At 52.5% G+C, this 20,879-nt stretch overlaps 3 protein-coding genes across 3 annotated transcripts; 2 read left to right on the top strand and 1 right to left on the bottom strand.

The window, feature by feature from the left end:
- Positions 1–1,216: 1,216 nt before the first annotated feature.
- Positions 1,217–11,458, bottom strand: CSUI_005910 (rna recognition motif-containing protein). The gene is made up of 10 exons (XM_068066076.1): positions 10,439–11,458; positions 8,276–10,032; positions 6,324–7,940; positions 5,470–5,551; positions 4,602–4,692; positions 3,683–3,844; positions 3,055–3,190; positions 2,638–2,750; positions 1,889–2,072; positions 1,217–1,341 (listed from the first exon to the last, which is right to left on the bottom strand). The coding sequence occupies exons 3-10, from the start codon at positions 6,934–6,936 to the stop codon at positions 1,283–1,285; spliced, it is 1,440 nt and encodes a 479-aa protein (XP_067921951.1). The 5' UTR covers positions 6,937–7,940; positions 8,276–10,032; positions 10,439–11,458; the 3' UTR covers positions 1,217–1,282.
- CSUI_005909 (ribosomal protein rpl11) lies at positions 10,902–12,690 on the top strand (the record flags this gene model as incomplete). The annotated part of the gene is made up of 3 exons (XM_068066075.1): positions 10,902–11,290; positions 11,886–12,171; positions 12,527–12,690. The coding sequence occupies exons 1-3, from the start codon at positions 11,213–11,215 to the stop codon at positions 12,688–12,690; spliced, it is 528 nt and encodes a 175-aa protein (XP_067921950.1). The 5' UTR covers positions 10,902–11,212.
- A 3,716-nt stretch (positions 12,691–16,406) lies between these two features.
- Positions 16,407–16,982, top strand: CSUI_005908 (uncharacterized protein). Its single transcript, XM_068066074.1, has one exon. The coding sequence runs from the start codon at positions 16,699–16,701 to the stop codon at positions 16,921–16,923; it is 225 nt and encodes a 74-aa protein (XP_067921949.1). The 5' UTR covers positions 16,407–16,698; the 3' UTR covers positions 16,924–16,982.
- The last annotated feature ends 3,897 nt before the right edge of the window (positions 16,983–20,879 follow it).

Here is a 20,879-nt window from a genome sequence, read left to right as displayed (position 1 = left end):
AAGTAGTTCTCACCGCACCCTACCTACAAACACACGTTGCTAAGCAGATCGGCCGTGTACTCGGATGGTTGGGAGTTGCTGGCTGTGTACATCCTCCGCAGGCAATGAATCGATCATGTTTCTCTTTCTCAACCTTTCATCCTGTGTCCACACAGAAAAGGGTCTTTTGTCACGAGAAGGGTGACGCAGCTTGTGCAGTTGTTATAACACAATCAGTGTCTCCGGTGAGGAACCCATGAAAGGGAGTATATGCGGCACGCTTAGGAAGACTGAGGAGGTGTTGTTTCTAGCGTCCTGGTATGCCGTTCAAGAGAGTCTACCGCAAAAAGAGTTCCTTCTCATTGTTCTCAGTTCCACGGCAGTGTGAGCAAAAATTGGAAGGACAGGAAGAAAGAGGAGTAAAAACCTCTTGGCCGCTTTTCAACCAGAAGCTAGCTAGCTTCTTTTGACATATTTCTGTACAAAAACAACTGAGTTATCGTGAACTCCTAACGTTTCCATGACAGTTCTGTACGCTCCCAAAAGAACTATTGCGTATCTTTCTTAACCTTGGCATCGGGAAGGCAGGCTACAAATGAACGTCTCTAAGGCGTTTCGTTCGACCAAAGCAATGGGAGCCGCCCTAGTAACTACCTCGTTACTAGCCTCTGCTCTGTATATGTTCGTAAAGTGAACCGACTAGACGCAGCCCTGCCTATCACTGGTCACTTCCAAGTAAACTTAGCTAGACACGATGAGAAAAGAAAAACTCCAGATGCCTCCTTATCCATTTCTGCAAAAGGAGTACGACAAGAGGCTTGGTGATTCACGAGGGCAAGCTTAAGAGAAATATGCGAACATGCTCAGCATTTCAAACAAGACTGTCGAAACTCAGTCGGGAAAGAGAAGAATCCACCTCTCAATAGAAACCGCACAAAAGCCTTTGCCCCTGCCTTTCAGTATGAAAAGTTGGAGGTTCTTTATACAAAATATGGGTATCGAGCTTCCACCACTGCCGGGGTCGAAGCATCTCCATCCTCGAGTGATGATGTTCACACAGCTCATACCGGAAAGGGAAAAAGAAAGAGAATGAAGACCTTTCCCTCCTCCGATTCTCTTTCCCCTTTCTTATGATGTGTATCTTAATCAAGATCCCAAATGACAAGACAAGAATAACGATGAGGTTTTCCTTCCAGGAGGCCTCTCAAGGCTTTCACCAATAGAGGCACTAGCTTGAATCGATAGGGCTGTCAGCTGAAAATGAATGGCTCGGGAGGACACGAACAACTACCCGCAACGATCATCATCTTCTGGCGTATGTTATCTTTATTTGGCTTCCGTTCATATTGTAGCCTTGAAGAGCTACAGGCACAGTTACCACATACACACCGATTGACTACCATTCTCAAGAAGTCACCCTGCAAGATGCATCGAATACACGACAAGAACAGTTACACGCCGGATATAAACAGCTCCGTCGCTCTTCTATATCGGTGTAGCAGGAAATAAAGAGAGGAGTTATGATAAAGATTCCTGATATTAAGCAATACACATGGGTTTATATACCTACGAACATACGCTCGTACGTTGAAGACATACATGTATACGTTTCGCACCCCGGTAACCCCGGATCCATCCCTAGGCGACAAACAACGGGAGGTTCTTCATATGGTACAAAGACCACGATATCTCTCCGTGGTGTTCATCCATCTAGAGGAGGCTCGAATACTCTCTGTCTTCTCGTAGCGAAGCACAGTATATACACAGCTGTACACGTGCCTACACCTGGACAGGTCGCGCATAAATACGTATATACGCGTGTACACAAATCCGTACCGTTGTCGTACAAGACAGGTCGAGGAGAGAACGAGAGACATGAAAGGAATAGAGAAGTGATCCTAATACTTACCGTTCATAGCGTTAGCTGCCATCAGCTCATTTTCATACTCAACAAAGGCTACTCGTCTCCACAAGACAGGGCGGACTTCACTCATTCCTGGATGCATAGAGAAGAGAGCTACAAGACCCTCCATCGTCGCATCCTCGGGAAGATTCTCCAAGAACAAAACTTTGTTGGGCATTGCAGGGAAGTTCTGAAAAGAGAAGAGTCCACAAGAAAGAACGAAAGAAAGCCGGAGAATTCTGCGGCTGTCTTTTCTCCCTTCTACAAGATTACATGCATATGATAAGCAGATTATATATAGATGTACATATATCTATGAACAGACACCTTGGTATCGTAGCATCATTATCGCACGCCAATGATGATATAACGCGAGTTGTAGGAGAACTGCAGGTCACAGGACTTCGTGTGAGATGAGCCAGCTCGATCTATATCTCGTAAAAGTTGGCTTCAAAGACTGCTCATAAAGAGTAAAAAGATCAGCTCGCGAGAGAAATGTATCCGTCTGCAGCGATGAAGAAAACCGCCCGCAGTCAGTCCCCAATCGCGTGCATCAAGTCTCTTTCAAGATTGCCTGAAGTATATCACTTGCGCGCTACTATACCAGGTCTTCTGAAACACAAAAGCGACAAACCAAACAAAAGAACTTCTGCATGCGGACGTGATAGGTAAATTCTCGTAAAGAGATTATATACAGAAGAGACAGGACAGGCATCTTCTGGTACTGTTTCTTCCAAGGACGTTGTACGACGTACCATGTCGACAGCAGGAGCAGACATAGGCGGCGGTCCAGGCACGAAGGCATCGCCATGCTTGGGAGGTTGGGGAGAAGGTAACTGCGATTCCGCTTTTCTTTTCAAGTTGTTCGCTGCCAGGAGAAGATCAACACCGGGAAAGGAAGCGTCGCGATATGAGAAGGTAAAGATACATACCCTCAAAGGCGTTCACTCTTGGAGCTTCTCGCTCCTGGAAGGTAGACAGACGAGGAAATCGAAGTATGGGTACACGTGTAGTTGCAGATAAAAGACACAGATACCGATAGATACTTGCGACAGCATGCGAAGCTCCAGGCAAGCAAGCTGTCGAATCCTATCATCTACCGTACACATACCCGCACATTATCCGCATTTGTATGTCTTTGTGGAACAAATGAGGAGAGGGGAGAGACTCACCCTGATCGGCAGCTCCTCCTCCTGCTTGTGTCGTTAGAGTTCCTTGCTGCTGCTGTTGCTGCTGCTGATCCAGGGTGGCATTGCCATTTGTGAGACCACCCGCAGCAGCGCCCGTTCCATTGACGTCTCCTCCAGCCTACAGGAAGAGACGGTTTAAACAGCAAAAAGCAAACATTTTACCCTTTCGACAGCTGGCCACGCCACAAGGGGAGAACACCGATGCCGAGAAGAAGCAAATTGTCTACCTATGTGTCTATCCGTCTCCCTGTCTGTCTACGCAGAGTTGTGTGTATCTATCTCCACCTAGCTAACTATACCTGTGATCAGCATTCAAGCAAAACCTCGCAGACGGCCGCTAGATCCGTGCCAGTGAGAATGCGTTCTTTTAGGTTCCCACTCTCGACCTTCAAGAGCGATGCCTCCCTCTCTCCCCTCCAGCGTTGTTACTTTTCTGTCGTCTTTCTTCTGCACCACACGTCTGCCACATCCTAACAGTAGTTGTTCGTGCTTACACACTGCATATACATGTTAGACATAGATATAAACGTATCTATAGACACTGCTCACAGACACTCGTGACTCTCTCTCTCAACTTGTTGAGTGAAGTCAGCGCATGGTCAGCATTTACCTGCATTTGCATGTACTGATGTTGCATTTGAAGAAACAGCTCTCTTTGTCTTTCTTCTCTCTCTCGAATAGCACGAGGCTTCTTCGGGCCCGGTGGACGTGGTGTAAACGTGCCGTCTTCCTTGGCGATGATATCACTCTTGGTGATACTGTAGTTTATACGCTATACAGACGCATATATAGACAATCGAGACACATACACATATACAAGTTAGATATCCATACACCCTTTAGATGCCTCCCCTGAAGTGCAGATACCGAGGTCCAGAGCAGACACTGATCAAGACATACACACTCAAAGAATAGAAACTTAGAGAAACCAATACAGGGGAGCCGCTTGGAGGACTTCTTGTGCGGAGACAGCCCAAGTGCGAAAGGATCTCTACAGAAATACATAGTGAGGCGCAAATATAGATAAGGACAGGATGAAAGTATAGGGAAGTACGCAAGATGACTAACATTCTGTCAACAACAGAAGACTAGACCCACCGTCAATAAAGCAGGAAGATAGCTGTAATTACTCGTTGTACCATGGAGAAGTTCAACTAACCAAAAAGCTATCGACCTTAAGAAAAAACCGGCCGTAAGCTGCGGTGTATGTGCATTGAAGCCCAAGCATAGCGTAGCGTAGTAAAAGACGAAATCCCGAGTTCATCCAGGTTAACATAGATACTCTTCAAAAGCCTCATATTTTCTGTAAATCAACAGACTGCGGCTACGGAACACAGGGAAAAGCATCAGCTCGTGAAGTCCCGTTTTCGATCTGAGAGAAAGAAGAAACACGCCATGATTCGGACCCAGTGGTTGCTGGTCATTCTAGAGTACCACATCGATGCAGCAGAAAGAAAACACGAAAGAGTGAATGTACGCACACCGCGCTCAAATCTCTTCAATTTCGACAACAGAAATAACACACTGACCAGCGGCTGTCCATGATAAACAAAGCCTTGCATGCCTTGAATCGCCTTCGTGGCTGCGTCGACCGAAGCAAAAACAATCCATGCCTGTCCCCTGTAAAGTTGGTGTCAAGCACATTGGAGAAGGAAGAGTGTGAAGAAGAAAGAAACAGGAACTACACTTCCTCGTACTCAACTGAAGTTACAAGCGCAGCACCACCAAGCAGTAAACGTCCACGTGTACACGCATGTCCGTCTATACAGTCAAGCAGGATGTGTACTTAGCTGAGTAAGTATCTGAAGTAATTTGAGTGATGCTGGACAGACATCATCGATCTCTCCAAGCATACGCGTGCACACATAGCGGGAGAATAGAAAGAGATGTATGCCCCGAGATACACACACCTGCGCGCAGTCACTGGCCAGGCGGAAAACAGCCGCTTACTTCATGCACCCGAACCACTCCAGAGGAAGATTCACAACGCAAATTCCTCTAGAACCTAGGTATGTCCAGCTACGTGGCTGTCAAGAAGATCTCGACACGCCGGAGATTCGTATAGCGCAAGTGTGTATATACACCTCAAGATCGCCAAAAAGATGTCGGAATCGGGTATACAGATGCACGTACAAATACACTTACAATGCAAAGATGTACCCGTGCACTTCAGATTGAGTTTTTCTGACGGCAGGAACAAAAGCAGATGACTCCAGCGTAAACCGTAGAAGAGGAAAAGTTTCGGGAGAAGACTATTGTTCTTGTACACACACACTGGCGTATACATGTATCTATATACATATATATACAGCCAGATACCCTTCCGCGGAGAGATGAGGGTTTCCCTAAGCGTCTCTAGATTCTCCCCTGTAAGGCACTCCACGTGTACAGACATACCGCCTCCAGAATGAGCTCATTGCCACGATCTGACGGATTTCACCAAATTGCTTGAACATACTCTTAAGGTTTTCCTTCAGTTCTAAACGGAAAAGGCAGAAGAAAGAGGGTAGATGTACGTTGAGCCGACCTAAACCCGTAGTGTTGTGCGAGCGCCCTAAAGTGATGCGGTTAGGTTATGCACGACAACCGGGCCCTTGGATTGAGAAACGGCTCTAGTCGCGCGCCCGGCCCTCTGACCTAACTCAGCACTGGGATAGTAGCAAACCTCCGCAGCATGCAACCCTGCTCCTATCAGCACTGGGAAAGTAGCAAGGCCCCGCAGCATGCAACCCTGCTACTATCCCCAGTATTCACATACAGAGCGGTCTCGGAGGCAATAAAGAAACTTATGGAACAGAGAGAACAAAAAGCCAAATGCAAAAGAGAGATAAAGAAGTGCACCGAGGGAAAGAGAGCGATACCAAAACAGTGGCGATAGCCTGCCTACTGTGTCATCTCCCTCATCATAACTCCGTCATGTCAGCAGGTGAGCCTTCATATATAAGGAGAAGAGGTTGCACTGTTGAGAAGGTCTGGATTCATATGGAGAAGACTGAGCATGCAATTCCCTAGCTACGGTTTTATACATGTAGTCAGCATACGAGCGCACACATCGAGTAGTGTATAATAGTTGCTAGTCCAGGGCACGTGTGTACATACTGTATCCATACAAAAGACACACAGAGAGAGAGTACAGCATATAAACACGTGTATGCAGGGAGAAACTGAGATGAAGTGAGACTGAGAGATGAGAGAAAGAGATGGAATCCGCATCATAAAACGCAAAATTATAACTCCTGGCGAATGCATACCTGTGAGTTTGACTCTGTCATTGATATTGTTGATGTAAATGGTCTGATTTGGAGGTATCCCCATATCTTGTGTGGGAGGTTGCATATTCTTTGGTTTTCTCCCTCCTGGAGCTAACACAGGGACACCTAGAGACGTTAAGGCTGCCATATCAGGCATAAGCATACTCATAGCTGGTGGTGCCATGAGCGGAGGTGGGAAACCTGCACCTCCTACTCCTGCCCCCCCAGGTATCATCCCCGCCCCCCCTGGAGGCATAGCTCCTCCTGCTCCTGCAGCAGCTGCAGGGAAGGGAGCCCTTGGAACGTGACTATTATTAACGACACTCGGGTTCAAATGACCCATAGCTGCTCCTGGGTGGGATGGCGGAGGACCACCTCCTGGACCAGCTGAACCAGGGGGAGGGAGACCCACCATACCAGGCCGAGGCACAGGTGGTCCGCCTGTCCCAACTGGAGGTAACATTGAGAAACCTGGTGGAAAGGGTGGTGGGGGTCCTCCTCCCGCCGCTACACCTGGGGCCCCTGGTGTAGGGAGACCTCCTAAGCTTCCTGTACGGGGACCTGAAAGTGACAGTCCACCACCGCCACCACCAAACCCTCCTGGGGGATTCATTTTGCCTTGCGGGTGTTCAAGAGTCTCAACGGAAGAACGAAGGGGAATCAGGAGAAAAGAAACGCCGGGGAAGAAAAGGAGACGAACAAGTCATGAGCCGTAAAAACACGTTCTTAGGAGATCAGGTAGAAAACGAGAGGTAAGGCATAGAGGGAGTGAAAACAGCCGCACGGAGAAGAACGATGATATGGATTGAAGGGAGTGTTGACAAATACTTGAGTGAGGTATACAAAAGAGAGGCCTAGAGAGAGACGGGTTGGATGGAGACAAGGGTAAAGGAGGAAAACGCTTGGAACACGAGAGAAAGAATGCGCGAACACAACACACGACAAGCTGCCGGTGTTTCTCTGGAAACGCACGTGATAGGAGGGCGGAAAGAGATTCAAGAAAGATGGAGCGAGAAACAGCCAGCCCGCTGCACACCTGTGACACTTGAAACAATACTACAACTTGAAGAACAGGAGGCCTTGCAGAACACTAGAAGACAAGGAAAGACGCAAGGAAGCCCATGTAGGGTACCAGTTGAGTCGCGGACAGTTCATCGAACGGGCGCGCTAGTTTTGCTAGAAATGAACAGAAAAAGAAAGAAACCAAGAAATGGTTGATTCAGTTAGGACGAGATGTACGCAGTGCTCAAATTTGATCGCGCATCCAACCATGAAGCGGAACACATTACCGTGGGGCTGCCGTCCTTCGTCCCCCTTGTCACTAAAGAAAAGGGAGAAGTTCCTTATGACCTGACCGAGCAGGAGCCATAAAACGGAACGGACTACTTCTTCACTATAGACTACTAGACAGTGCCAGGAAGAATTTTCCCAACCAGGACTTCCTCACAATCGAGTCCTTTCATCAGTCCTCGGACGAAACCGACAAAAGGCACTCAATTCGTGAACACAATGCTGAAGAGCACCATCCTCACCCGGAAAACGAAGACAGGAAGAAAAGGAAGAAGCGCTGGAAAGAAAGAAATAGAAATAGTTCTTACTTTCCAGCGGCGCAGGCGCCTGAGAAGTAGCAAAACGTGAGGCGGAAGGAAAAGACAACTTTACAATATAGAACGTAGTGGTCCGCAGGCGGCCGATGCAGTAGTGATTGCACAAGTCCGCTCAATAGTGCTCAGGTCTGTGCTACCCGGGTCAAGTATGTTTGGTCGCCGTGCTCTCGTAGATCGATGTGAACAAGAGGAAGCTTGTACCGAATTCCTGGGAGATGGCCTTCTCTTGCTGGCAGCCATGCAGGGAAAGGCTTCTTTTGCATGCAGTTACCAACAATACTGGTGACTGTACTAGCATTCGGCCCACTTGTTTGAGATGTTCAATGAGAGAGTAGTCTCGCATACCTTGCTGTGATTGCGGACTTCTCCAACATCTTCCCTCTATCAAACGATCAGACGCCTAGTCAGCAACATGTACGCAGAAGGGGTGTACTTTACCGCAGCGAACGCGAGGTCGGCGAAGCATTCAGCTGCGTGCTCTCAATGGGCCCGGTTGGTCTGATGGCGTTCCAGACACAATATAGGCATCACTGACTAACTCTTGGGAGCTGACCAAATGGATCACCATAGCACCACAAGAAAAGTCGAATAAGTTTCCGGCAACGATTCCCGGTCTTCACTCAAGGCAGAAAATTACACCTCTCTGCTCCGTCTTCACCTCGACCGGTTGCTCAGCTTAGTGCAGGACAGAGAGGGGCAACAGTACTTTCAGCATTGTTCCATGAGCGGTAAAAACTAACATTGAGTCCTCGGTGCCGAGACTAGACACGGTTCGCTCCTGGCATCACGGCTGCGTTGCTGCAGATCTAACGAACGGTAAGATGAGAGGCGCTTTATCGTTCGGTGGGCCTGGCTCCCCTTCATGGTTGAGTTACCCGCACGGCATATTCTATTATCGGTAAAGACACCACGCCAAACAATCACCATTCTAGCTCATCGCAAGCCAGACCATGTTCTGAGCTGTGCTGATCCTGATTCACAGCTGCCGCAGTTGCTGCACACTTGCCTAGAGGTGCAGAGGGGGCCCTTAGCTCATTTCAAACGGCCCTCACCAGGTCGCACTCAACAAGAGAACTGCATATCCGATGGCAGCGAAGTGGGTAATCGCTAACATCTTCGGAAATCTCAAGTTTATTCCTGAGACCGGCCTTCTGGTCTTTCTTGCTTTCAAAGTCTATTATGCTCTGATGACTAAGGGTGCCGGCGTCGCACAAGAAGTTCCGTGAGGTATTTGCGTCTTTCAACTATAGCACCTATGTATTTCAGTCCCTTATCTCAGGCTGGCGGCTGCCTAGGTTCTGGTGAAGCCGAACATGAACAAAAGCGAGACACTGGCTAGACTTCTGTGAAGCGTGCCGTACACAGTAGTGAGGTTCACAATCGTTCGAACACACCACAATGCGCAAAGGTCCTTGCTCCGACCACCTGTGAAACAGCTTCGTCATAGCAGTCGTACACTATTGCCAGACTCGATAAGTTTTCCCGCCGCGAGTTCTGTTGCTGAAACTAATCTTCCCCATAGACACATTCGAGGCAAATCATCCCCCGGCACCTGGCGGCAGCGACGTCCTCTTCGGGAGCTGAGCTTCTTGAAACCGTCACTCGGCCTCGGTCACACACTGAAATGATCCGCCAGGCGGATCACGCAAAGCTCTCCTGCTGACGACCTAGAATCACACACCCCGGCGGCTTTAGAGCTCACAGAGAAGCCCGGGCTTACGGTTTAGAATTCTCGGCCGCTACTGCAGTATCCTGCTTGTCTCGGGAGAAGAGCAAAATTTAAGTTCAAGTTCAACCAAGCACAGCACGACACTGTAGACGACAGACCAGCGAAACAAAGACGTAACAACAGAGCCAAAACAGGATGGCACTGTTCGCTCTGAAGTGGAAGAGTATCAACACGGGACCAACACATCCGCATTCCGTTAGTCGAACAAAGAGAAACCCATATCGTCTTCCTCCTCCTCTTCCTCGACCTTCTCTTCCTTCTTTGGAGCAGCAGCATCTCCACCGCCTCCACCGCCACCAGCAGCGGGGGCTGCAGCCGCTACGGCGCCGCCAGTGGGCACCTTCTGCAATTTCTCCATTCCCTCAGCAATAACCTGTAACAATGGGTGCATTAACAAGAAGACGATACGAGACCCGAATCCCGGCAGGCGCCTTGACACATTGAGTACTTCGGAAAGTTAACAAGAACAACTTCCGTCGTCGCAACGACTACGGAAATTGAAACGCGTGAATGCTGGCGTCCGATCCTACACGCACTGATTTCTTCTTGTCGACTAGCAGCACCAAAGCGACGATCCGATCCCGCGCACAACCCATACTCCGGAGCTCTGCTGTCTCCGGCCTCCAACAGCTAAGTGACTACACAATGATAGCAAAGAGACACGGTTTCGAGAGAGACACTATGCCAAGAAAAACAAGATCTCCGAGACGAGACATTCGAAAACGAAGAGCAAGCACAGCCGATTGTATCCCTGCGCGTGGGGGGAGTTTCCAGCTTACCTCGTGAGGGGACTTTCCTTCAACCGCCTTGAAAAAAGCATCCATGATGTCGTTCTCAACTTCGATGCCGACGGAGGAGAGCGTTTTCTCCACTTGCTTTTTTGTGGGCGCGTCATTCCCCGACAGAACCACCATCAGGTACGCAGCCACATATTTCATCGCCATTGTTAACAACGAAGGGAGAAACAAACAGCAAAGAGAGGACGCAAAGAAGAGAAGCAGGAGGACGTGGAGACTGACAGTGCGCAAGCGCCTGGTCAATCACTTTAACCACTAAGCAAAAGAGAAAAGTATACGTCCCAGCACAAACGATTTGCTCGATGACGGAACTCTAGCCCACTATCTAGAGCAGCCGGACAACCCCCACCACACACAACCTGCCTGCTCTTGCGGGGCCGAGTGGCATGCAAAGGTACACGACCTTGTGTAAAACGTCGACAGACCCTACGATATAAAAGCATCCGGCCTATATTAAAAAAATGCAATACTCAAATCCGATTTCCCTTCTGTTGAACAGCATGTATCCGGCTGCGGGGTGGCGAACTAGAATGTACTACCGATCGTCGTGGGTACTGCTGCAGGTTCGAAGATGGTGAAACTAGACGCGGGGCGGGTCCTGTTTCGTTAAGGCCGGAGGGCTCAGCTTTCTTCTCCCGGGGCTTCTTCCTTATCCTTTTTATTTCCGGAGGGCTCCTAGCCCCTCTTTTTGCCTTCGTATCCCGCGGAAACCGTAGAGGGTCGTACAGTTTGTTGTTTCATCGCGGACGTACCAAGATGGTGAAGAAGGGCGAAGAAAATCCCATGCGGAAGATCCGCATTGAGAAACTGACCCTGAACATATGCGTTGGGGAAGTAAGGGCTAGCTCTTTAGGGTGAATTTTTCAGACAGCTCATCCTTCGCTGTATGTGATATAATTTCTCTTGTAAGAGCGCCGTCAGCTCACTGCAAAGACCAGGACTGATTCCGAGATATCGTACACATGCCAACTGTGGGACGCGTGGCCTCAGTTTTCAATCCCTTTGTACGTTCTTCCTTCTTTATTCGTGCCTTTTTTCTCTTTTTCCTCTGTCCATGGATCGGGCAGGTGGAACCGTCCCATCCCTCCTCACAGCATGGTATAGCGTGCTTCTGCGTCCATGTTCTCCCACTGTCCATATTCTGTCGTCTCGAGATTCGCGCAGTGTTTGGTGGTTCTCGGTAGAGAATGAATACACATACATCTGTACGTCGTGCCGCGCAGACTCGTCGTGGAATCAACCGGCGACAGTGAGTACTGTCTGGTAGGAGACGCGTTCTAGCAATGGCCTGCCTGATGGGTAGTACTACCCACCACATGGAGGCCGTTGCCACTTCGCCTCTTTTGATGCGTCCTGTGATCTCCCCGAGGACCGTGTTGTGGCCGTTGGTTGCATTAGCTTTTTCGACTGTATGGTTTCCTGTGCTCAGTCTGGAGATCGGCTCACACGCGCAGCTCGTGTGTTGGAGCAGTTGACCGGTCAACGGCCCCAGTTTTCAAAAGCACGCTTCACCATTCGGTCGTTCGGAATTCGGCGTAATGAGAAGATTGCGTGTTATGTTACCGTACGGGGCAAGAAGGCAGAGGATATTCTTGAGAAGGGGCTGAAGGTTAAGGAATATGAACTGAAGAAGAGAAACTTCGCCGACTCCGGCAATTTCGGTTTCGGTATCCAGGAACACATCGACCTAGGGATCAAATACGACCCCTCCACCGGTACGCAACCGCTCGTTTCGGCATCGTTACAACTGCGTGTCTCCCGTGGCGAATCAGCCTACACTTTACAAAGAAAAATGTGTCGCAAGCTTTTTCCCGTCTCCTTCGCCGAGGTGTGACGTCAGGTGTTCTCGGAAAGGCTTCCAGCCTGTCAGGATGCGCGAACTCCTCATCGCGCGTTTTGTAGTAGCGCTCTCCTTCAGATGCTCGTCGTGGATAGCGATCTGAAGGAGCCACGCTTCCAGTTAATATACTAGTTGCGTTCTTCCGAGCGACTTCGTTCACACACCAGGCAGATGCTCAGATGGCCACTCGCACGATGTGAACATTTCGTGATGTGGATTGCTCTTTTCAGGTATTTACGGCATGGATTTCTACGTGCAGCTGACCCGGCCCGGGAACAGGGTTGCCCACCGCAAGCGGGCGCGCGGTAGAATCGGGCATCCCCACCGAGTGACAAAGGAAGATAGCATCAAGTGGTTTCAACAGACCTATGATGGAATTGTTCTGAACCACTAGAACTGCACTTTTCTATGCGAAACCGTAGTGCCTGTCTGACTGCAAATCAATGGTGCTGGTCTGTGTTTCCTGCCACGCCCAGTCACCTGTCTACTTTCAAACTCCCAAGTTCCTCAATTGTTACGTGACTCAAATCAGCCACCCATACTGGGAGCGTAAAGAAGCACGATCTGACGCGAGACAGACAGCTAAAACAGAGTGCAGCCAATGTCGAGCCGTTCTGAATGTACTGTGACAGGCCCCTCGGGAAAACAAAAGATGAAACAAGGCGCACCCCGGGTGCCTGGTTGTTTCACAGGGTGCAACGAAGATGTCAGTCGTCAGATGTCTTGTATATGTTCGCACTGATAGCCCTGGCGTCCGCACCCCCATCACTCCTCGACAGAAGCGAAGTCTCTCTCAAGCTCCTGAAAGAGACTTCGCTTCTGTCTGTGAGCTTGAAGGCACGGCATCGGTTATCAGTTTGCCAGAGAAGTTCTAGCTGTATCGTTTCTTTCGGCTATCGACGAACAGAAGGGTGGAGCCCGCGTACGGAGTCTTACTGTACTCGCAGGTGGTGGTTTATGCTGCTGCATGCCCCTGTGCCGGATTCTGCGGTTAAGCGGGTATATATATTACGGGCCGCAAGCGGAACAGTCGAGTCAAGCGTCTTGCGCGCGCGGTGTGATGACGTGGAGGACGTTCCGGCGAAGTGACCACCAAGGATAAACAGGAGACGAGGGGAGTCTCGCAGTAATCTGAAAGATGCTACGGAGTGAAGGCGCTCCGGCAGTGTATGTGTAACTGGTGGGGCTTCAACGACGCGGACTCTCTTCGCGAAGAAAAAAATACTCGTCCAACCTGTCGAAGAAAGGGCACAGTCGCCACGTACTGCACGGCTTGGCATACGGACACTCCGTCACAAGGGAACTTTTACACGCAGGTGGCCCGCCCACCCGTGGAGGGAGGCGGGCACCATAAAAACGTCCTGAAACCGATCAGAGCTACTCCGGGGGGCAGGTAATGAACTGCTGGTTAGAATGTGAACGCAAGCATGCAGTAGGCCGGGAGGGCTTGGAACTAACGGCCGAGAATGGATCCCTATAACGCTGTAGGCCGAGCAGGATTCGAACCCACGACCACCCGGTCCGTAGCCGGGCATTCTATCCAACTGAACTATCGGCCCGTAAATACCCCCTTTCTCGCTCGCAACAGATGATGCAATTCCAACCCGGATAGTGCCCTGCAACTTCTGCCCCCTAATCACCCCATCGTCACGGCGCCGCACGCTTTGTACGGACGAGTTCCTGACGCCGTATCTCCCGCTGGAAAGCTCGCTGCGGACTCCGGCGAGGGAAGCGACTCCGTTGGACCTGTCGATGCAAAGAGTCGCTCGCACAACGGCACATTATCAGTCTTCTGGAAGGCGAGCATGTCACAGTTGGCAAGTGGGTGGTGGCAGACTTTAGACTACGGGACGGCAAGGTGGTGCCTCGCACTACCTCCTAGAAGAGAGCGGCCTGTGCGGAACTCAACTTTTCGTGCGAGCTGTAACTCGAGAAGCATAGCCCTGTGTCGGAATAGCTGGCGTTCTCGTCCGACTCACTGCTGCTACGGTTGTGCAAGCCTAACACCGTTCCTTGTCCTCTGTATCCGACTTAACGAAGTCTGTCCGGCGCGGCAGTGTCGAGACGTTGGCGAGCGTCCCTGGAGTCAGCAGGCCTCGGCGTGTCACCAAGGAAACGGCCGCCCTTACGACGGCGTCACTTCTCGATTGGCAGTGTTCTAGGGTGCCGTCTGGGCTCGCGCGTGAGACCCGTGTACCGTTCTCCCGTGAAGAGCGAGCACCATGGCGGGCACTACCAAAACAGAGACAGCAACCTCCACAAACGTCGTCTGCAGGTCGGGGCGCCGACTTTCCAGACTTGACTACTGTGGGCGAACAAAACAGCAGGACTTACACGTGTCAAGATCATCTGTGCACCTGTACCGGACACGAAGATTGCCCGCGTGGATACAACTGCTAGAAACCTTCCCAGAGCATCGAGGGCTTCTATTCCCTTCTTCTGGAAACGGGGTGTGTGTTTGTTTACCGCCTTGTGCAGCCTGGCTCCGGTTAGAATGTTTCGTCTTCCACCCCGGTAGTGCAGCCCACTCCACAAGCTGAGAGCCTTTGAGGGCTGCCTGCTTCGCAAGGCTGGACTGCCAGCCGGCTGGGCCGACGAAGAACCTTAGCCATGACTAAAGTCCTGGGGCCGCCCGACCGACTTCATCGGCGGCTCCCCCCGCAGGGCGCAAGCGGGTGTTTATACCGTACTTGCCAGGAAGTGAACGAGGGGAACTACAGTCCGGGGAAATAGGGCTGACCGAGGCCTCAAATATAGGAACCGGACCGGTCCGGGCGTGGAGCTGAGGCGGAACATACCGTGGTGCCTGTCTGTTCCCGAACTCGCGAAGAAACCTCCCACACCCCGCCTGCTTTTGGGAAATTCCGTTGGCTGCTGCGCCTGTACTACTGCTACTCCCCAGGGCTAGTGCAATAGTCTCTCCCCGGTCACGCCCCCGCAAGTCGTCCGGTAGCGGGTCGCAGTCTGGGCCGCATGATGTGCTGAGAGAGTCCTGAGACACGCGATACTCCTCCAGCACACTGCGTCGTGCTGCTGTGCGGCAGCTTCGAGTGCTGTTGTGTTGCGGCGTGAGACAGCTCCCAATGTACACCCGGTCCGCATTTGCGGACTCAGCCCGCATCTCAGCCGTACCAATGAATGACTTCGAAAGCGTCGCTGGACGGCGTGCAGGTGGAGAGGTAGCCGGCCTCTCACAAGTGCTCCACCAGCTTCTTTCTGAGTCTCGCTTCCTGGCGGTCCCGTCCGTGCTAACAGGGAACCCCCCCCCAAGCTCCTGGCGCCCGGCTGGTTCAAACCCGTAGTCAGGGCTGTCTATTCTGTTCCCAGTCCAAGGTACATCTCCAGGGAAGACGGAATAAGGAGAATGGCTACCGCTTAAATCGACACACCAACGGGTGGCACGCCGACCGTGGGGCGGCTGCTGCTGTAAAGCCGGCGAGGCTCTGGTATCACCTCGGACATTTTTAGAACTTCCCTGTTTCGCTTCGCATTCCATTGCTGGCGTTTTTGGCCGCTTCCTAACCAATGCTGCCTGTTCGAAATAGCCTGTTGGATCATCAGTCTCGGCTACTGCTGGAGTGGTTACGTACCTTTCAGGTACTCCCTCTGACTTTTGCCGGCTGGCCAGGAACGATGATACTTCTACAGGAGTATGACACACACACGGCCACAAGAACACTGGACGGAGTTACCCGCGTCAAGAGAAGAACGAGACAGCTTGACTTTCAGCGATGTCCGAGACGCGCCCTGGGCCTAGCAGACAAGCCGCATCACTCCGAAGGAACTGTACTCGAGCACCGGAATGGAAAAAGCACGGCCGCTGAGTCATCACGGTCCAAACGGACCGAGTTTAGCGTGTCCCTCGAACCGCGGCAGTATCTTGCTTCCTGGCACCTGTAGGCCCCTGGCAGAAAGTAAAGGTGGTGGCAGCTCCTATAACCTTTCAGGATGTGAACTCAGTGAACAAACAACCGTGCTCCAGCATCGGATCAATCCATCTTCCTATCCTTACGCCTTGACTCATGGCAAGGAGCAGTGTACGCCAGACTCTTCTTCAGCGTAGAACCTGAAAGAAGCTCGCCGACAGTTGTAGCGCCACTGCGCCTTCGAAGAAGCCGCCCCCAACGCTCACCAGTCTCTTACGCGCAGTCTGGCCTACCTCTCCTGTTTTCTCCCCATGGGCGCTCCTCCTCAGCCCGACAGTCGTGCACATTCTCCCATATGAACTTCTGAGTTCGTCCCGCAACGTCGCAAGCCTGACAGAAGGCACCACACGATAGACAAAACAAAAGCGTGCACTTCTCAATTGAGCTTCATTAATTCGTTCACGAGGTGCACCGCCCCGCCGCTGATTACCCCCGACGGACTCCGGTGGAGCTGGGTGGCTTCTTTCTAGACGTAGATGCGCGCTGATGCTACTACGGCCAGACCCGTTCAAACGGAAACCAACTGTGTCTCGACGTGCCGAATACCGCAGCAGAAGTGGTGGCATGCCTCGGCACGTGTTCACAAAGTCGGGTCGTTGTCGTTTCTTCTCTTCTCCGTGAATCCTCTCTATGCTCTGCAGCACCGGACTGTGTGCAGGAGACTCCAGGACACCGTCCAGTTCTATTACCTTCTGTCGTAGGAGGGTGCCAAGGCTGGCCAAGCAACTTGTTAAAGAAACGGCCCCGCGGACAGTCAGGGGGCAAGGCGGCCCCCCGCATGCTTCCGGAGAGTACCACGCTCGGCCCATGCGCGAGTCATACTGGGCACCGTTGCTGCCTATGTGACGTGGCGTATTCTCTTTTTCCTCGTTTCGCTCCGAGGCTGGAGGGGTGAGGCAGACCGGCGATGAGCACTGGACTTCCGGACCCGGTACAGCCAGGATGGCCTCTCTTGTTTGGCTGGGGTTAACACAGCTTTGTTGGTGACCACCTCCGTCGTGGGGGTCTGCACCGAGACAGTTGTAGGAGAGTTCGCTTGTCGAAACGCTTGATGTGCGCCCTGGAGGTTCTCCGAGAACCGGATGCTGAGTCAGTGGTTGAGATTCAGGAGCAGCTTCCATTGGAAGAGGGTGGTCGGCTGAAGACTCTGTGGTTGAGCACTCCGCCGGATCCAGGCGGTGCGAATTTGGCTCGTCAGTCGGCCGGCCCGCGAAGCTTTGGCCGCTGGGGGTACGGCATAGCCCGGTGTCTGTTGCATCCGCGGTCGCGCCGGGGCCGGAAGGCAGAATGGAAAGATGCACGCTTTGTGCCACTGAGGAAATGGGGGGCTCTTCTTGCTTCCGATGGGCCCTCCCCGACGCGATAGCAATTTGTGGACAACGCTTTGCCCTTACGGGAGTGCTGTCGCCATCTCTCGCATCACCCCGGGTGTCCACGTTCTCCCTCACCCGTGATTTTCTGCTAGGTGCCCTGGGCGAGGGAAGCCCCTCTGTTTCACTGGCGGTGCGACAGCTCCCGGTCCTTTTCCTGGACGAGACACACGCCCCCATCGTAGCGTTCCAGAAACGAGAACGAAGTTCTGTGAGACTGCATCGCTTTAGCTGCCGAACCGAAAGCTGTACGCGGCAACAACTTGGGCAGCAATAGTCCCCCCGCACAATGGCTTTCACGTATCATGAAGGGTTTTTCGCGGAGCTGGCCGCGATACCGTTGAACAGTGACTTTCAAGAATCACGTAGTTTCTCGCAAAGGTGGCCGCAATACTGTTGCACGCCCTGCAAGGCACCATGAACGTGCTGGGCTCGATCCACGGGGGGCCCCTCTCAGCCACTCAGGGCTGGATTATCCGCCGATCACTCTCTGCTGCTGAATGCTAATTTCTTGCTCTGTAGTGAAAGAGTGCAGTCCTGATGAGTGGCAAGGGATTATCTGGCGAAATCGATCACCTGATCCAAATATATATCGGACTGGAACGTCGTCACGCAAGACGATGTAAGATCCAGGGCAATCTAGGTACTGCTCAGGCGCCCGGACAGAAAGCAAGCGGACCGCTAAGATGCGCCGACGATGCTTACTTCTGCTTTCATCTCTAACCCCGGGCATCCGGCTGGCCAATAAGAATTACCATATCAGATCAACGCTACACAAAACGTCCTCTGGCTTCGTCCTGTGAGCTGCAGGGCTGGGGCTTTGCAAGGTAGGGTGTGCAATACGCATGCTTTTCCTTGGGACCCCGGTTGGTCGCACTCGATGATGGTGGAAACGTGTTGCCAACAGGTCACTAGCCGCTCGTGCCACTCCCCACTCGACTCGCTGTGACGGTCCCTGGAGTGCCAGCGTCGGAAACATTCCTGGGTTTTAGCGTGCCGCGCCTGACTGCGACCGCATGAGCACTTCGTGTGCGTGGGTAGAACCCGTGTTCCTGCGTCAACAATTTATGAGTCAAAGCGTAGTTACTTCCTAGGTAATTATATCGGTATATGCTATGATGCATTTGATTATTATCGGAGGTGCTATGCCTCGAACACTTATATGTGGCGGACGAATCCCCCGCCCACTCAGTAGCTGGCCCTCGCCAAAACTGACAAAGCCACAGAATTTGCCTAGCAATCCGCCCAAAGAACCACATCATGTCGCAAATTTGCAAGGCTTCAGTCCATACTGCGCAAAGGCTGCACAGGCCTCACTAACCTGTCCGCTGACGCACTCTCTTCGCCCACCAACTGCAAGGGACCATCGCGCGCGCGATCACGAACTGGCACACAACTGGCAGCCGTAACTGTTATCTACATGAGGGCCATCGGCGCGCGCCTCGATAGCGGCCGCCGCAGAATCTGTCGCCTCCGAACAGCCACTGGAAGTACAATTAACATCCACTGGGAGCACACCCCTGTAACAAATCAGGAGGCAAGCACTGACGTTACGAACGAGTGCCGGTGATTTGATGGATGGCCAGGTAGAGGCACCTACCACAGCAAAAAGCTTGCTCGAAATTGCCTAGCACCGCACCCGCGGGCACGCGGTCTTGGAGCGACTCCAGTTCACCGTGAATCGCTCTTCTGCCGCACTGACCCCGTCCTTGCCCTACCTGATTAGTCAACAATAACTGCTCTGTCGTGGTGGTACTACACGTGTACGAGGAAGTGTTTAGCGTTCTTCGAGTGCTTCTCTGGGCAAAGGCGATGGCTACCATAAAAATGGGCAAACAACTGCGGTGCAGGTAAAGCCACTGGAAGGGTGTTTCCATAGACAAACACATGGGCAGGCAAAGCTGCACTCCGCCCAAGTTATCACGCCGCAGAAAGACAAATGAATGAAATAGCGAATAACGAAGTGCGCTGCTCGCCGTCCTTCAACTGCGGCCTGTATCGCTGGTTCCACGTGACCCAGAAGGTGAATCCGCTTCCTCTTGCCCCGCATGCGCAGCTCGACTAACATGTTGAGCTCCGGGCGATGGGTCTCCCGGTGTATGTCGGACCCTCTCAGCCAAAAGCAGAAGGTTTAGTATTGCCGGATACTGCCGACGAGGTGACACTGCGCCAGACGAAGACGCAGCGAATCGGGTCTGGGAAGAAGAGCCAAGAGCCGCGGGCGCGACTCCGGCTGAAGTGGGCGGGGCACCGGACTGCGGGAAGGTGACCCCGCCCTGAGATCCAGGAGTCTGCCCTCTGCTAGCAGCCGGCCGAGTCACTGTACTCGCTGAAGCCCGTACAGGGGGCGCGACACCGGATGAGCCTTCCCCTGGGGAATCCACGCCAGTCGACCCTTGTTCCGGACGGCTCCGTTTTCGGGTTCGTTTCCCTCCCCTGCCGACACGAGGCGAAGACCCTTTCGACGGGTCGCTCGGGCTTCTGGGACGCCGTCGACGTGCTGGACGTGGACCGTGCGTGCTGCTTGGGTCCGACTGCGGGTATCCCGCGATCAAATCTGCCCAGTTAGCTTGAGGGCCTGAGGGTACCGAAGCAGGACCCGCTGGCAAAAATGTCGAACCAAACGATAATCCCTGATCCATAGGACCAAGCAGCGGCGGCCCTGCAAGCGGAACTCCCGAGCTCCGATGAGGAGGCGCGGGTGGCGAGGCAAAATACGGATGTGGCTGAACCATCTGATCAGGGGCCGGCCCTAGGTGGCTGGGACCAGGTTGCGGCGACCCTTCCAACAACTCTCTTAAACTGGCATAGCGACGCGGAAGAGTCATAGCGCCGTCTCCACGTGGCGCAGAAGTGGGTGTAAACGAGGGTCCTACGGTGCTGGGCCCCGGCGACGCTGCAAGCAAATCTCTCAAACTCCGACGAGGACCTGGAGATTGCTGGACACCGGGTGGCCCCTGTGCCGGGGCGGCGAAAGCAGCCCCTAAAGCGCCTTCGCGGGGGTCAGCCCACGATGGCCCAGCAAGCAAGTGTGCCAAGCTCGGCCGAAGAAGTGATGCTGGAGGGGCAGAATGCTGGATCTGTAAGGAAAATTCATGAGCGGACAGTGACGCCTGGTGGCTGGGACCAGGCCGCGGTGGCCCTGCAGGCGGATGTCCCACGGTGGGCGGAAAAACCGAGGGTAGCGGGGCAGGATGCTGTCCGTGTGTCAGACCAGGCGTCCCCCGGTGGCTCGGACCGGGCTGCTCGTGTCTTGCAAAGGGCTCTCTCATAGTCCATGGAGCAAC

This window comes from Cystoisospora suis (genome assembly GCF_002600585.1).
Source record: "Cystoisospora suis strain Wien I chromosome Unknown contig_2926, whole genome shotgun sequence".
NCBI lineage: Eukaryota > Apicomplexa > Conoidasida > Eucoccidiorida > Sarcocystidae > Cystoisospora > Cystoisospora suis.
Note: the sequence above shows the minus strand (reverse complement) of the source record. Positions and strands in the feature narration are given on the sequence as shown.